General features: G+C 43.0%; 1 protein-coding gene across 1 annotated transcript; it reads left to right on the top strand.

Moving 5' to 3' along the window:
- Positions 1-1,286: 1,286 nt before the first annotated feature.
- Positions 1,287-17,204, top strand: RSPH3 (radial spoke head 3). The gene is made up of 9 exons (XM_083606232.1): positions 1,287-1,475; positions 4,410-4,497; positions 5,521-5,665; positions 6,465-6,610; positions 8,333-8,536; positions 9,645-9,807; positions 10,662-10,748; positions 12,539-12,684; positions 17,020-17,204. Exons 1-8 carry the CDS (start codon positions 1,351-1,353, stop codon positions 12,658-12,660), a joined length of 1,080 nt encoding a protein of 359 aa, XP_083462358.1. The 5' UTR covers positions 1,287-1,350; the 3' UTR covers positions 12,661-12,684; positions 17,020-17,204.
- Positions 17,205-17,625: the final 421 nt, after the last annotated feature.

Raw genomic sequence — 17,625 nt, 5'->3', positions numbered from 1 at the left:
GTTGCCAAGACTGAAAGTCCCTGCCTCCCCAGGATTTCCCCCAAGCAATTGGAGATTGTACCTCCATGCATGCAACCAACCTCTCCTCCTCCCTCTTCATGCCTCTTCTTGTTCCAAGATACAAGGGGGAACAGAAGCTGGTCACAGTAGAAGGGGGAGACACCCATGACTCTTCACCAGCCTGACTCATTATGGCCTCTTGGCCTCTCTCCTCCTGTAGCCTTATGAGGCTTTGCCCTCGGGTGGGAAAAATATTGCGCCCGGGAAAGGGAAGTAGGAGTCAACAGACACTCAAGGAATAGTTTCGGAGAAAAAGCTTTATTTCTACCATCCATGAACTGGTAGAAGGAGCAAGTGTGATAATTCACAAAACAAGCACGGGTTCACAGTCATTTGCACAGAGCATATATTCCCCTTCTAGTTCCCTCCCCTTTCTCCTCCCTCAGGAGTCCTGCCCCATGAGTTCCTCTGAGCATGAACAGAAAGCTCCTACAGGACTCTTGGCACCCTTCCCAGGAAAGGGGGAATGAGAGCGGTTCAGCATGTCCAAGAAGTTGCAACTAGAATGAGATAAAAGTCAGTTCTCAGGCCTGCTTTGAACAGAGCCTATTCATTAGCTTTTTGAAGCCTTCTTGTACTGATAAAAGTAACGGTTTGCCTATGCACATCATCTTGTGAGAAAAAGCAGAGGAAAGCTTTAGCTGTGGATTTTTAGAAGACAAAAGGAATTTTGGACAGTTTTGAGGCCTGGGGTGATTATTGAGGGGGGGTGACTTCGGGCCTAGGTGGGGTCACCTGTCCTCACCTTCCTTCACTCCCATCCTCCTGTTGCAGCTTCTGATGCTGATTCCGGACTGCTCTCTGCCACAGACTCTCCCAGCTCGCTAAGCCCTGTTACCTCTACAGCTTCTGACATCTCCTTTTCCCAATCTTCTCCTTCTTCCCCCTATGACTACTCATTGTTGTCCCACCACCAATCCCTGGACTCTGAGCCTTCTTCCCTTGCTGGTTCCTCCCACCATTCCTCTACAACCAACCAGTCCACGACAATAGGGCTTATTCTGAGATCAGTGGGTACAGAAGTGCAGCCTAAGATACATTTAAGAAAAAGGAGCGACAATTGGCTCTGATAAAATTTATCAGGAAAAGTCTAGGAGAAGTTCAGAATGTTGGAGTGCCAGCTAATCAGCAGAGTTGCCTAACCCGGATCAGTTTACCTTGGCAACCGTTGTTTAGGATGGAACTCCACATCGCCTAGCAACAGTGGGCAAGGAGGATTCTTCTATTATGCCACCAAGACTTTGAAAAGTCTATTAGAACTAAAGTGGATAAAAGTGGACAAATCTCAGAATGACCACAGGCTCAGTGATTTTCACCCCAAATGGTGCTCCAGCATCTAGTACTTACTCCTACAGCACCCGCCCCCGAGTTGTGCCCTCTAGAAAACGATTTCCAGATCCAACAGCCAGTGATCAGTGAGTAGCATTGCCTGACCATAGTAGTCCTACCCTCAATCCTCAGTCCCAGAGTAGAGACTATCTTGGCATGAGCAGGCCCTCACATCTCCAACTTTGGCTTTTCTACCCTATCATCTACTCTGCTTCTTCTCCCACATATGCCCACATGAGCAGTAAGTGTGTCCCACTATTGGAGTACCTACTCTAGGGTTGCTGTATTTCCTCATACAGTTACCTTAGAGCAGCTTTCTCTAACCTTGTGCCCTCCAGCCAGATGTTTTTAGACTCCAGTTCCCATCTGCCCCAGCCTTGATGGTCAATGGTCAAGGATGAAGGGACTTGTAGGTCGCTTCCTGTTGGGTGTTTACCATGGAAATGGTGCTGTTCACACATGCAAGTTTTCCGCAGCATCCACACAACATCATCAGCATCGCAATGCCAGTTCATATCCCCTGCCCTGTTTAATCTGAATTTTCCCTTTCCATGAAAAATCTGGTAAATGTCACCAATGACAGATTCAGAAAATCTAAAGAGCAGCAGGCTGGGGAACACAGCTTTAGAGTTTAAAGCGGGAAGAAAACAAACGAACAAATGGTATATCATCATTGTACTCAAGTTCTTAAAAGTAGAATTATCTATCGGTTGCCATGTGAATAATGTGGTTTTTTAAGTGGTGGTAAAATAGTAGAAAGTGATGTCTTGCACAGTGTATATAACAAATGTTCCCTCTCCATGAGAAGGCAAAACCTTGTATCTCTGAATTTTTCTGTAAGTAACAAGACTACTTATGAATCCATACATGCAGTTATAAACTTTGCTGTCCTGTTTTTCAAAGCTTCCATTTGTCACTCACTTAAGATCTTTCACTGAATTTTGGGCCATGTAATTCTTTTACTCTTAACCAGAACAACGCAGTACACCAGCCTCACAAAGGGGAAATGGATCCAATATGGCTCTTGTTGTGCTAATGCCCCACTTGCTAATTAATTTGTCACCTTACATAGCATTCAGCTTCATGGGGAGAATTCTCAGGCAATAACCTTTCGCTTTCATGGCTTATTCTAGAGAAATCCACCCACCAGAAGTAACATGTTGCACATTATACCATTAAAGCACCTTCAAAGGACATTGTTTCCACTAAAGAATTCTGGGCACTGTGCAGTTGTACCTTGGAAGTCCAAAAGCTTAGTTCCTGAACGTTTCGGCTCTGAACATCGCCAACCCGGTGACTGTTCCAGTTTGCGAACTATTTTTGGAAGCCGAACATCCAACGGGGCTCCTGCAGCTTCCGACTGGCTGCAGGAGTTCCCTGCAGCAAATCAGAAGCTGCGCTTTGGTTTTCAAACGTTTTGGAAGTCGAACGGACTTCCGGAATGGAAGGTGTGAAATTCCAAGGTGTGACTGTAGTTTGTTCAGGGTGGCTAGGAATTGTAACTCCGTAAGGGGTAAACTACAGCACCCAAAATTATTCGAGGAAAAGAAAGTGCCTGAAATGTACTTTAAAGATATTGTGTGTACACAGCCCTAGCTTAAGAGTGGAGTGGAGGTAGCCAGACAGCTATCCTTTGGGGAGGGATAATAGTTCAGTGGCAGAGCACACACCTTACATCCTAGGTTCAGTCTTTGGCATCTCCAAATGACCAGCTACCAAGGTTTGTGAAAGACTTCCACCCAAGATCTTAGAGAATACATCCACAGTGCATAATACTAGCCTGGGTGGGCAGATAATTCATCTAAGTAGCTTTGTATGTTTTTATGCATTTCTAGGTTGGTAAGTACAGCTTTCTCTATCTTTTGTTCTTCCTTTTTCTTTTGTCCTTCATTTTTGGGTCCTTCTCAGACAGGGACAGGAAACCATTTTCAGTCCCAACAGCCACATTCCCTTCTGGGCCACATACCAGTGGAGGGCAGAGGAATGAATATGAATTTTACCCTTGTACAGTAGGCTGGTTTCTACACACACCCCTCTCTATCCTCCATCCCAGCAACCAAGAACATACCCTCCAACATTTCTCCAATGAAAATGGGGATGTCCCATTCCATAACGATAATTTTACTATTTATACCCCACACCTTTTACTGGGTTGCCCCAGCCACTCTGAGCGACTTCCAACATTTATGAAAAACATAATAAAACATTAAACATTACAAAAACACACACACACACACACCTTCCCTATACAGGATTGCCTTCAGACAGCTTGGGGATTGGGTAAGTCCATACCCTCCAACATTCCTCCAATGAAAATAGGGACACCCTAAGGAAAAATAGGGACACCCTAAGGATGCGGGTGGCGCTGTGGGTTAAACCACAGAGCCTAGGACTTGCTGATCAGAAGGTCGGCAGTTTGAATCCCAGCAACGGGGTGAACTCCTGTTGTTCGGTCCCTGCTCCTGCCAACCTAGCAGTTCGAAAGCACATCAAAGTGCAAGTAGACAAATAGGTACCGCTCTGGCGGGAAGTTAAACGGCGTTTCCATGCGCTGCTCTGGTTCACCAGAAGCAGCTTAGTCATGCTGGCCACATGACCCGGAAGCTGTATTCTGGCTCCCTCGGCCAATAAAGCGAGATGAGTGCCGCAACCCCAGAGTCGTCCACGACTGGACCTAATGATCAGGGGTCCCTTTACCCTTTACCTTTAAGGAAAAATGGGACATTCCGGTATCAAATCAGAAACCGGGACGGCTTCTCTAAATCAGGGACATCCCTGGAGAATAGGGACACTTGGAGGGTCTGCAAGACACATTACCAGAGTTCCGGAACAAATTCCAGCCAGACAAAAAGCACTTGAGGAGGGTACAAAGCAGTGCCAATAAGGAATGTGGCCTGGGGAGAATCCCATCGGCTAGCTAAAGAGGCCTGGGGGTCACCATCTCTGTTCTAAGAAATATTGGATTATCAACATTTCAAACTCCACCGAACTTTTTCTTGTCTTAATTTAATGTATTTCAGTGAAGAATACCCAGTCGGCTATGGGAATCTCATGTATGACAGAAGAGTGGTTCGAGGCAACACATATGCTCTTCAGTCATTACCTTGGGTAGGTCCTTTTTGCACAAATCTTTATATTTTTCTTGAACATAAGAAAACAAGCAAATGGTGGTTGGAAATGCACACATATATCCAAGAGAACACTGTTGAGGCCGGTTCACACGTTAATGTTAATCAAATGATGACTTCAGCATCAAGCAACGACTTGCATGTGTGTATGGGCCATCACAGGTTTAGCAGAGGAATGCTGCAGATTAAGAGGACATGGTTGACAAATATTCTGGGGTAAGGCACATTTAAACATATGGAAAACTACTTTGGAACCTATAGTGGATTCTGAAAGTATCCAGGGATTCCACAATTATCTCTCCAGGGGAGGGAGAACTTAGTTGGGACTGGAAAGTAAATCAGAGAGAATAGTTTTACCAGGACTCTCCAATCTCAGTGCTTTGGGGAAGAGAAGTTTAAGTAAATTGCAGTGCCACCTAGAGCACTTACACTGCCACAGATTGAAGGTTATATTTAAGTCACATTGACCTTAATTCTATGCCTATTTTCTTGAGCCCCCCATTTTTGCAATGCTATTTTCAGGCACAGATGCAACACAGTTTGGACTGAAGTATGGTGGGGGACTTCCCACACTAGGGTCTCCCACACTTGTGGGAGGGAAATGCATTCCACCACATTACCCTTATTTAATTTTTAGTAGGTGTACATCTGATCAGAATGTATGTTCCACTGACTTCAATGGGATTTAAGCAGGCTAAGTTTTCTTTGGATTATTTCTTTGGATTATTCCTGGCCTAGGACTCTAAAGGAAAGAGTTTTGTTTACTAGCCAAAAGAGGAAAAAGAAACCTTAGGTTTTCTCATCTCTACCACCATTGCTATTTTTCTAGAAAAAAGGGTGCTGGAACACACCATGAATGTCTCCCTTGTTCTCTTATTATGGCAATGGCTCTCACCTGAGAGGTGCTGGAACTAAGTTCCATTGAGTTCTGGCTGAAATAAAGCCCTGTCTTCTGCCTAGGTTAGCTGCTATTTTAAGAGGAACTTTCCACTCCATTTCCCAGTGCCCTGCTGAAACTGATCCTGTTGAGATTCAGAAGCAACGAGAAGCCCACCAGAAAATGCTTGCCAGAAAGAGAGCAAAGGAAGAGAGCGAAGTCCATGCCCCTCAGGTTGAGATTCCCCAGCTCCGGGCCGATGTGCAGACAGGTAAAGCGCCAGAAATCCTTGTGCAGGGCTTTTGCTGACACAACTCATTGGTTGACTCTGACCCACACTATTTCAGTAAAGATTATTGATTGGTTGGTTTTATTTATATCCTGCCCTTCCTCCAAAAGTAGCCAATGGGAGCCGTGCTCAGGGCCACTAAGAGGGGGTTTGAACCCTGGTGGGGAAAAATTCAGACCTCTCCACCCCAACAAGGGCAGACCAGCTAAAAACATTTATGGTACATGGGATATAAAATAAATGTGTGGTCTCATTTTTACATTAATGATAAATATGATCATATCCCGTACCTGTTGAGGATATTAAGAGCCTAATGACTTATATCAATAATATAAGCACCCACACAATCATTGCTGAGCTTACCATACACTTTAAAAGTTAAATTTATACGTGTAACGCAACACAATGAGTATCACATAACAACTTTGTTATATTTGTACAGCGTTCACATACAAACGTGGCTGAGCATAATAAGTTGAGACTGCATTGTCCTAATAATGTCAAAGCGCAGAAGCCAATGTTCATATAAATATTGGGAATTGCTTGGTCCACAGCATAGGTTCACAAGCCATTATTCTGTGCATGAACTGACCATGAAACATATATTTTGGTAAGAATTACATAAAACATATGCAAGATAGTTGGGCCCTAGACCCAGTTCTGAACCTTGGTAATTTGTACCAGCTTCCCCCACCCTCATCCCTCTTGTCAGCCCTGCCAATTTTAAATTGCGGAAGCTAGGAGCCCCCTAACCATAGTCTTCATTGTGTCACTGTTTCAGAATTGTACCTGGAAGAGATTGCAGACCGCATTATCGAAGTTGATATGGAATGTCAAACAGATGCTTTCCTGCTGAGACCAGACAGCCCCTTGTTCGTACCATCAAAAACTGGGGCAGATGTCGCTACACAAATAGAAGAAGGAGAGGTATTCAGAGCTTAATTTACCTGATAAAACTACCTGAACAGTAAAACCCCTTCTCCTCTTAAATTAAAGCATTCAGAAAAGCTCTGCACTCACCACATTGTAAAATTCAATACTGGAAGAACAGAATAGCATGTGGATCAGTCGGCATGCAAGTTTTATCCTTTCCTGTTGACAAAATGCTTCCTAAGTAAATATGATTTAATTGGCCCTTTGGATCCAGTAGAGTTATCAAAAAGATACTATCTCTAGGTAATGGATCCCTGAACAGTTAAGTCCAGTCAAAGGAGACTATGGGGTATGATGCTCATGTCGCTTCAGGCTGAGGGAGCCGGCGTTTGTCCACAGACAGCTTTCTGGGTCATGTGCCCAGCATGAGCAAACCGCTTCTAGCACAACGGAACACTGTGACGGAAGTCAGAGTGCACGGAAACGCCATTTACTTTCCCACCACAATGGTCCTATTTATCTACTTGCACTGGTGTACTTTCAAACTGCTAGGTTGGCAGGAGCTGGGACACAGCAATGGAAGCTCACTCCGTCACACAGATTCAAACTGCTGACCTTCTGATCAGCAAGCCCAAGAGGCTCAGTGGTTTAGACCACAGGACCACCCGCTCCTGCTATCTCTGTTGTCCAGCAGGCAGTACAGCAATTATCAGAGGCCGAGTGGTGATTTTGTTATGCAACGGCAAACAGAGCAAGCGTAGTGCTAGGATTTACCTTTGTCTTGATTCTATGGCACAAAATCACCTAATGTGGAGGCCTGAAAGAAAATCACCGTTCTGCCTACCTCCTTGCCATAATTTTCTACAGGTAGATTTTCTGCATGCTTAAGTGCCCTTTCTCATATGCTAGCTGAGCGCAAAATTATGTCTAAAGGGGGGAAATAGAAGCAGGTCTATTTTGTCCCTGGCTTTGGTAAACGAACTGGCTACTCCTGAACAAGGTAAGCTATTTTGGCAAGAGATCTTCTCGAGTGTGTTGCTCCTGAATTACAAGCAGGTTCAGATGAAAAGCAACTAATTCTAATAGGATATCCGACCCTGCCAGATTTTGCCACAAAATCTGAAGCTAGAGAACAGGCAACAGCTGGCACAATGGGATGGATCCAGCCATGATCATGCTTAGAGTTGACCCATGGAAATCAGTAGAACTTAAATTATGATTAACTTAAGCTCCACTATTTCAATGGCTCTATGCTAAGATTGAATGTCCAGATCCAGCCCACTATCTCCCCCTGCTAGATTTGTTAGCAGCCTTGGATTTTGTTCTGGACAGAGTTTGTTTCAAGTTCCAAATAGTGTAAAAATAGTTATTACTTCAGCATTTGCTATTATTAGTGTTACTGTTTGTCCGTCATTTGCAAAAGATTAACATGCTCCTTGCAAGTGCCTTATCTAGGGTTGCCATATTTCAAAAAGTTTTTTAGGAAGACCCCAAAATTGTTGAGGTTTTTTTATTTGTTTGTTTTAGGAAAACCCAAAAGTTGTTGAACTTTTTTTTACAAAAGTGTGGTTTTTCAGTTGACTTGAAATTCCATCCAGACGTCAATTCCGCCTTTGAAATCCCATGGTAATGTCCAAGGAAATCCGGACATATGGCAACAATCTTGTCACCAATGAAAGGCTCATTTGTAATTTCAGCAATTGTTTCAGAAGTCAGTTATTTCTGTTCCCCCTTCATAAAACATATGTTGACTCAGTGCTGGCTTTTTATCCTCAGCTCTTTGACTTCGATATTGAAGTCAGACCAATTGTTGAAGTTTTAGTTGGGAAAACCGTGGAGCAAGCTTTGCTGGAAGTCACGGAGGAAGAAGAGCTGGCCAATCTTCAGGCACACCAGTTCGGATATCATGAACTGCGCAACGCAGAGCTGGCTGAAGTCCAGCGCCTTGAACAACAAGAGATACGGCGGAATGAGGAAAAGGTATAGCTGATGTGAACCCAAGTTTGCTTGTTCATTTGAAAAATTCCTAACCCGCTCTTCATTCTGTATAATCACACAGAGAGAGACATCATAATAAATGTAATGCAGTCGTACCCTGGAAGTCGAACGGAATCCGTTCCGGAAGTTTGTTTGACTTCCAAAACATTCAGAAACCAAAGCGCTGCTTCCGATTGGTTCTGATTTGGGACTGTATAGCTACATGCCACACTCATAGCATCTGAAGACTGGTTGGGTTTCACCAGTGGAATATGGCCAGAGCAGTGTTTTGGCAGAACTAAGGGGGCAAAAGAGAAAAGCACAATAGGAGAAGGAGGCAGTGCTGATGGTGCACCACACCTGGTCACCTGGGAGCAATTGTCACTCACCATAGGTAACCTGGCAACCACTTAGTTAGAAAGCTGCCTTGTTTCATCAAAGGCCAGGCCATAAACTTTGCCATCAGCAGACAGAAATAGGTGCTATCACACAAAGGCATGGTAAGATGTGGTGAACTAAAATACAAAACAGGTAAACAGAAATAGTTCCTTTGCTGGACTCTAGATCCCATCATCCCTGAGCATTGACCATGTTGGCTACAGCTGATGGGAGCTGTATGATGCCAATAGCATCTTCAGGACACAGGTTCTCTACCCCTGCTTCATAGATTTGCTCACTGGAAGAAAATAAGCTTTTGAAGGCCTGGGATGAAGTACATGCTGTATTGTTCTCTTCAGTTTCCATTTCTTGTATCATTTTTTTTCTTTTTATGAAAATGGTTTCTTCACACATTGCACAAATTAATAAAGATTAATAAAGATTTTAATATCTCATTAAAAGTAATTCATAGGATTTTTACAGTTTCTTTTGTCAGGATTCAGCAAGCTTTTCAGCACTTAATTGAAGGGTTTTGTTTGTTTTAGAGCACTGGCATATTTTATGCAGAGACTGGGTGGCCATCTGTCATGTATGATTTAGTTAAGATTCCTGCATTTCAAGGGGTTGGATTAGATGACCTTTGGGTTCCCTTCCAGCTCTACAATTCTATGGTTCCATAGAAAAATGTCTACATTGCTTGAAGTTATATGCACCCTTTCCTTATTATTTAAAGGCTCGCCGTAAAGCGCAGCAGGTCACCGCAAATACAAAGTCGTCAGAAGTCAAGCAGAAAATTTCATCTCGAGCCTTTTCTCTGCGATACTTGTCAAACCTCATTCCTTCAGTCTTTAATGATCTTCACAATAAGGGTTTCTTCTTCGACATCATAGAAAGAGGTATGTATCATTCTTTATTGCACATAAGCTTTTAAAATGGGAATTCTGCATCACAAAGTTCAGGGCTGATTAACCCCCAGCTGAAGGTTAACCAGGCCTCCCCAAGCAATTTTTTTCTGGTCCCCCAATTTTGGTGGCACTGGGGAAAAAGACACATATTTAAACCTCTCCACCCAGTCCACCACCTTAACAGGGACGCATCTCACACCTCCCTAGTCATCAGATCAACAACCCTTTTGATAACGCCCCACCCCATGATCCATGGATCTACATGGACTGTGTGCTTACGTGTGTCCTGTGCGTGTACAGCCTTGTGAAGGTAGCCACACCTACAACTGGCACATGGTTGGCGAAGGGTGAACGTGCCCCTCAGACCAAAAAACATGTTAGCCCCTGGTGGAAAGAATCAGCTAAAATGAACTAAACAAGGACACACACACACATATCTGCAGACAGCTGAGATATTTTGGAATATTAAAAAGAAGAGATGTATATTTCAGACCACTCAGCTTAGAACAGAAGAATCCCTGTCATCTTTGCTTGTTCCAAAATGAAGTCCTTCTGTGAAGCAATGCATAATTGAACTACCATAAAATGTAGTGATGCCCACCAATTCAGATGACTTTCAAACAGGGCACAAGTCAGGGTGGCTTTGTATTGCCTCCCCTCTCGGAGGCAGTATGCCTCTTGAATATCAGTTGCTAGGCAGCACAAGAGGGGAGATGTTACTGCACTCCTGCCCTGCCTTTCAACTTCCCAGAGGCATCCGGGTGGCTATTGTGTGGGCTGAAGGATGGCCTTGTGGGTCTTTGGACTGATCCAGGTGGACTCTTTTGCTCTCTTACATCATATAGATGTTGAGAAAGAATTCCTTCCATATTTGATGAGCGGCGTGGTAAAAAGAATGGCGTCGAATCAGCTAGGAAGAATAATGACTGACTGTAAGTTAGTAGAAATAAGGTAATACAGACTAGCTAACATTCTGCCATACTGATTACAGAATAGCACTGTGATCAGGGACTCAGCTACATTAGTAAAGAAACAGCAATTTGAATGCACTATAAACATGCAACACCAGATGGTGCCAGAGATCAGGAAATTTAAAAACTCAATTTTCCATAGAGATTATTTTCTTTTGTTAACAAGGTCTAATTTCTGACTTATTTTTCCTGTGTTTAGATCCTGTGTTTAGTGTGATCTCAGGTACCGTACTTATTAACAAACAAACAAACAAACAGAATTGACCATTACACGTATATTTCACCATGGCTGTTATAAACACACTTATTGTTAGAACTCAGCTTGCAAATTATCCATGAAGAGCTGATGTAGGTAAACTTAAGAGAAGTCCAAATGTGAGCCCAATTTTGTTTCTGGTACATAATAAGAAGGCTGATTCAAAAACTATTGAGAAAACCTAGAATGACAAGCCCAATAACAGGAATGTTTATTGAACTATTGTGAATAAGTAGTTCTGGGTTGCACCCCATTGAATTCCACTCAGTGACATTAATGGACCTTCATTAGCTGTCGTCTGTTAGCTACAGTGGGTCTACTTGTAGCTAATGTTCACGGCTGCCATATGTGCGGAAGGGAAACACAATAATTTTGGGGTCTTCCTTCAAAAAGCTCAACAACTTTTAGGGTGTCCTGGTCTTCTTACTTTTTTAAGTATGGGAACCCTCCAATGCTAGATGCAAACTTCTGTTTCTAACTGTATATTTCATAGAATCATGTGGAGTTAGTGGGGATCTTATAGAGTATATTGTCCAACTACTGCTCAGTTCATGAACCCAGAGCTAGAACATCCCTAATAGTTGGCTGCTACTGAAAGAGCACCACCAGGGAGAGGCCACCACCTTTATAAGTAATGGATTTTGTGGTTGAATTGCTCTTTCTGATATAAGTCAGCCAAAGTTAAATTTGGCTCAAATGATTTGAGCAGTCTCTCATGCTGAAACTAGTGGGAAAGTGTTTACTTCAAGTCATACCCTGCCCTTCCTTCCTTTCCTATGTATTTAAAATTTCATAAACGTGCCTAATGGGACTTTTGACTGTCTTAGGGCAGCAGACCCAGGCACCCCAAATTTCAGACATGATTTGCTGTGCTGGGGAATCATGCATGTGCCACTGGTTTTTTTAGGACATGCAAATCTAAAGACAATACAGTGCTTTTTTCTGGGGGGACGTAGGGGTATGCACATAGCTGTCAACGTTTCCCTTTTTTAAAGGGAAATTCTCTTATTCCGAATAGGATTCCTCACAAAAAAAGGGAAAAGTTGACAGCTATGGGTATGCATACCCCTAAAATCTTTGTGAATCTAGGTTTTGCCTCATTGAGGGGCAGTATTTAAATAGGAGTAGGAAAATTAGAGTACCCCTAAACATTTTTTTTAGGAAAAAAAGCACTGGGCATATGTATCTCTTGACTGTCATTGATCTTGCTAAGGAACTCCGAAAACAAGACAACACCCAAAGATGAAAAGCACTTTCCTGCACATGTAAACCTCTGTTTCTTTCATTTTCTAGCCTTTTCACATTTAGTTTCTGACCTATGTATGTTTTATGAACTATGTATTCTTTTCCTAATGATATCTAATATCCCCTGAGCCCTTGGGGACAACTATGCATCAAAATAAATCAGTACAATTGCCGTGCCGACTATAGCTTCAAATAAATTATCTAAATGGCTCATTGGATAAACTTCCATTCAAAGCAATTAAATTTTCAGGCTTAATTAATGACGTGGTTGGAAAGAGGTTGAAGGACTTTGCCGAAAATCAGCCAATTGGTCACCTACCACGACGTCAAAAATCGTGGAAAAATGCTCGTTTCCCTACTACTGGAAAGTAAAGTGGCTAAACTCCAAAGAAGCAGGTAATGGGAAAGAAATTAGGTATTGGTCCTATCAAAACGATATACAGCCTGATGATAATAATCTCAATGACTGCTGATGGCCCTGCAGGGACCAGGGCCGCACTGCCTAGGCAGCGAGGTCAGAAAATTGCCTCAGGTGGCAGATCCCTCCTCTTGTGCCTTCTCTGCGCCTGGCTGCCTGCTTTGCCAAAATCTGCCACTGCCTCCTCCATGCCTGCCTGCTACAGCTGTCTCCAAGGCAGGCGGAGGAGGAGGAGGCAGGCGGCAGCAGAGGAGGAAGACAGGTGGGCACGGAGGCAGCAGCAGTGGGGGGGGCAGCATTTTCTGTTTGGCCTGGAGTGGCGGAACATCCATGGCTGGCCCTGGCAGCGACAGTTTTTAATGGGATCGCAGCTGGGGAAGGAAAGCTAAACCTCCCCTACACATCTACTGTAGTGCCCATGAAAATGACTCTACCCTCCCCAAACACATGCCAGGTGTTTACAAATCCAGATGTCTTTGCTAGCTATGCAATTAATGTTTACTTGGGCCCTGGGATAATGAAGACACGGAGGGATCTGACTAGAATTAACTGCATTCCACTCACAATTATTTAAATGACAGAAGGTGCATTCAGGCATTATTGGAACTGAGGTGAAAGAAGTCGTGTGAATGTTGTGGGCAGCAGCCCTGTGCTCACATACCCGTTCATGGCTTTGCTAGATCCAGTTTCAACCTTCACTTGTTCTTCAGAAAAATATTCTGCACATGCTCAGTTAAAGGTGCTTAGGTGCCTCCTTGGGATTGCAAAACCTCATTACGCAGGGCTCCTCACCTTAGGCAAGCTTCTGAGGGCATTCAGCTACATATACTTAGAAGGTCCCTTCAATCCTTTGCACTGAAGATGCAAAGGTTGAAAACAGCGTCCATGTGGATGTTTGCAGGTGGGGGAGTGAGGTCTGTGTGCATGGCCCCCAAATGAATTATTGCAATACATCATCATCATCATCATCATCATCATCATTTATTTCTTATACCCGGCCCATCTAACTGGGTTTCCCCAGCCATTCTGAGCAGCTCCACTCTGGGCATCTTAATAACGCCATTTCTCATAACACCAGGATAAGGCTTCTGTTAAGAATGTGTGTGTGTTTTATTCCCATTCAAATGGATGAGATTTTTAAATGTTTTAGCACTGGCTGGATCAAACCTTTAACACATAACTTTAAAATAGATTTTAATCCCTGCACTGAAGTTCAGTAAGCTTTACCACTAGATGTCAGTAATGCCATTAGAAACCAAAAATTACACACCTCCTGATGAATGCCTTTGCTTTTACCCACAAACCCTCTGGCTTGCTGAAGGTGTATGCATTCCTTAATAGAGCAATCTGATGCATGCCTACTCAGATGTGTTGAATCCAGTGGGACTTGCTGCCAGGTAAGCGTGCATAGGATTGCCCACACTGGGGTAATAATCAGGAGTTTAAAGACAATTTGCGGTTGCTGTTGCATCTTTCACAATCACTCTGGCCAACTTTTATCAGTGAAAAACAAGGCCAGAGTTTGTGTTGGGGTGCAACTCAGATTGTTGTTATCAACACACAATGCCCCCCCCCAAAAAAAATCCTATATCTGAGCTAGGTTTCCTTGGGAATTCAAACAGCCAGGTCAGGAGCATATCTACATGTGTAATTCCAATTATCCTTTTGTAATAATCTCAAGAGTAGTATGTCTGTCTCGTGTTAGGGGTGGAGAACCTGTAGACCTCCAGCTGGTGCTGGATTGAAACTTCCAAATTGGCCATGTTCACTGCAGCTGATGGAAACTAGACTCCAACATCTGGAGGGCCATGCGTGAGCCACTCCTCTTTGAGCATGTACCAGTCATAGTGGTGAATCACATCATTTACATGTTGAAAGACTCTTGGGAACAAGAGAAATCTGCATTGTCTCCCAGTACGTTTCTGAGCACAATTCAAAGTGTTGGTGCTTGGCCACTTACAATGTTAGCTTGCCCCAAATTAGGCAGTTTTAGGGTGGCGCAACTGGTGTGGTTGCACTGGGCGCCACACTGCAGGAAGCACCGAAACAATGATGTAGAACGGAATGCAAGAGGCATGGAGGAGCTGAATTTTGGCATTGCACAAGGCGCCACTGAAATTTGAGAGCCCAAGGTCTGCCACTGCCAAAATGCAATGGCTCATTCGCTGCCTATCACCAAAAAATGTCTGAAGACATGGCAGAGAGAGAGGAGAGTGAATGAGGGAACAGTGTCAGAGGAAATGTGTGGAACTACAGTGGCAAGCAGCAGCACTGGACAGGGGAACCTGGTGGGCATTAGATGGGAGCCCATGGGTGACACCTACTGAAGTCCAAGTCAGACTGAACATTCCTTTCACACAGCTCTTCATAATAGTCTTCTTGCTTATGATGTGTCTGATCAGAATTTGCCACAACCAATATCTGCTGATGAGTAAGCCTTCTTAAGGAATGCACATTTGCAGGGGGATGCTGAGTCACATTAATGGATTATGCTAGGTGTGGTTATGTATCAGCCCTTAGACCTGGAAATCTTGGCCAGTTATAATAGGGAAGAACTGAGACCCTTCTTCTTTTCAAGAATCTCTAGATATTTCTGATATATAGGAGCCAGAGCAAGCTAGTTTTATTTTTAATTTATTCATTTAAACAATTTATATTAACGACAATAGTCCCTAAGCAGTTTACTGTACAAAGCTACAGTATAATGCTACAATGAATACATTCCTTTTAAAACAGATCTGGACCCAGGGATGGGGAATGTGTAGTCTGTAGATGGCAGCTGGACTATAACTTCCATCATCCCTGAACAAACAGCCTGGGGCTGATGGGAGTTGGAGTCCAACCATGTTCCCACTGAAATCAGACATGCACTTACCATTTTGGTATTTCATCACTGACTGAAAACACTTCTGTTTTGCCAAGCATTTTCAGAGAATTAATTTGATTCAGTGTCATTCATTTGTTTTCTGTTTCCTTATTTCATATTTTTATGATTATTTTATTTAACACCACGGTTTTTAAAAATGTGTTGGCAGTTTGGTAATACTTTTATAAACTGGCTAAAAAAATAAATCTGGAGGAACACTATCCCATATGTAACCTGATGTGGTTGGAGGACTGTTTTCTGTATTCCAGAGGGGGCGCTGTGTCTTTGTTTTGCCACAGTTACACTTCATCTATGGGCAGAGGTGTAAACCAGGGGGAGTTGGGAGGGGGGTTCTCGTTTCCAGGGGTTTTTTTCTGGCTGAGTCAGACACTGTGAGCTGAATGCATCAAACCAGGTGGAACGGCAGGATGTATTTACTCTGCCACCTCAGGTATACCTCAAAAGCATGTGTATGCTATGCCAACAGTTCAAGTGGAACCTTGCCACTTAAAAGAGGACCGCTGCATTCCGCTGTCGAAAAGCAGTGTAATCTTTAACCACACCTGAAAGCAGCCCCACCTTTTCAAAACTGAACGTCTCTTGTGCCAGCTCTGTAGAACAATCTGAAGTTGTTAATTAAGCCCATGTTATAAAGCCAAGTTTGAAAGTGAAGTACCGAGAGAATTAATTATTACATTTTCCAAAGGGCTAAGTGATGCTCCTTCAAGCCTCGCTGTCTAGGCAGCAAGTCTACATGTGTAGATTTCTTTGGCTCTCTAATTCTTTGGAGTAAATGAAGCAGTGACTTGTATGGAGCAGTCAGCCCCACTTTGCCAGGTGACCCTGTAACACAGTGGTGGAGCTTAGGCTTTGCCATGTCAAAAGATCCCAGGTTCAATCCCTGTCTGAAACCCTGGAAAGTTGCTGCCACCCTGTGTAGACAATACTAGGCTAGATGGGGACCTTCTGGATGCAAAGCAGATGCTCTGAATGATCAGCAAGTAGGTACGATGGTACTGTCTAATAACAAAGGTTTGGATTTGTATCGAGCAATTCTTTTTCATATATTTATATCACAGCAAAGTTAAGAAATTAGTGCGTCTGATTTCAGTGGGAAAGTTAAGCAGGTGTTTAACTTTCTCCTGCCGAAGTCAATGTTGAACTTTTAAATGTTTGGCTGGATCGTGTCATAAGTCTTGATGCAATGTACTTTTAAGATAATGGTGTGAACTGGAGACGATAAAACAAAAGAATGAATAAAATCAAGCACTTCTTAAAAAGTGATGTAGAGCCAAGTTCTCCAAACCCTTTCCAGGTTGTCAATGTCCTTGCTTACATATTCAAAATGGGCTCTCTCCAGTGTGAAGGTTGTAAAGCATTTTTAAATACTTAGATGATAAAAGAGACAATGCACAGTTTTAACATAAACTTTTCTGTGTTTTAACAGGGATCTTTAATATATTCAAGAAGATTGCACATCGTTGTCTGGGAACATCAACCAAATATTGAATTTGTCCTGCTGAAAATTATCCCCAGGGCAAATAATAAAATGAAAATTACTGTTTTGTTTTTTTCCTAATGTTGGCAAACTTGATAATTTTATTACAACAAAATTGTTTGTTCTAATCTTAACTGTATGTTTTGCCCTTATTTCTCTTATTAGTTATTGTTATTGTTGTAAACAACAGGATAGTAAGCTTTTAAGATGAGAAGAAAATTTCATAAATGTTGCATGTGTGTATTTTTCAGTACTTGGGGGGTGAGATCCAAGGTAGATCCAAGCAGGGATCTACTCACACAATGGGACTTCTGCTTCTGCTTCCTCTTGCAGTCCTACTTAAGCTCACCAAATCTGTGCTGGACTGTTGGCACAGATTTGGGGGAGATGTGGGGGGACGAGAAACCAGAAGTCACTCTGTCCAAGCAAATTTTCATTGCCCTAGCAGGCAGACATCGCCGGATGTTGCCCAGAGCTTTGAGTATGCTGTTTTTATTCATTTTAATATTGTTGCATTTTTAATTGTTTAAATGTTGTTTAATGCTCTAGAAGTGC

The sequence above is a fragment of the Podarcis filfolensis genome (genome assembly GCF_964270895.1).
Source record: "Podarcis filfolensis genome assembly, chromosome: 3".
Lineage (NCBI taxonomy): Eukaryota > Metazoa > Chordata > Lepidosauria > Squamata > Lacertidae > Podarcis > Podarcis filfolensis.
Note: the sequence above shows the minus strand (reverse complement) of the source record. Positions and strands in the feature narration are given on the sequence as shown.

Excerpts from the sequence above, each read along its gene's own strand:
- RSPH3 (XM_083606232.1), top strand. The coding sequence starts at position 1,351 with ATGACCACAGGCTCAGTGATTTTCACCCCAAATGGTGCTCCAGCATCT. Across the intron at positions 1,476-4,409 it reads GATCCAACAGCCAGTGATCA|TGAAGAATACCCAGTCGGCT; the intron begins GTGAGTAGCATT and ends AATGTATTTCAG. Across the intron at positions 4,498-5,520 it reads CTCTTCAGTCATTACCTTGG|TGCCCTGCTGAAACTGATCC; the intron begins GTAGGTCCTTTT and ends TCCATTTCCCAG.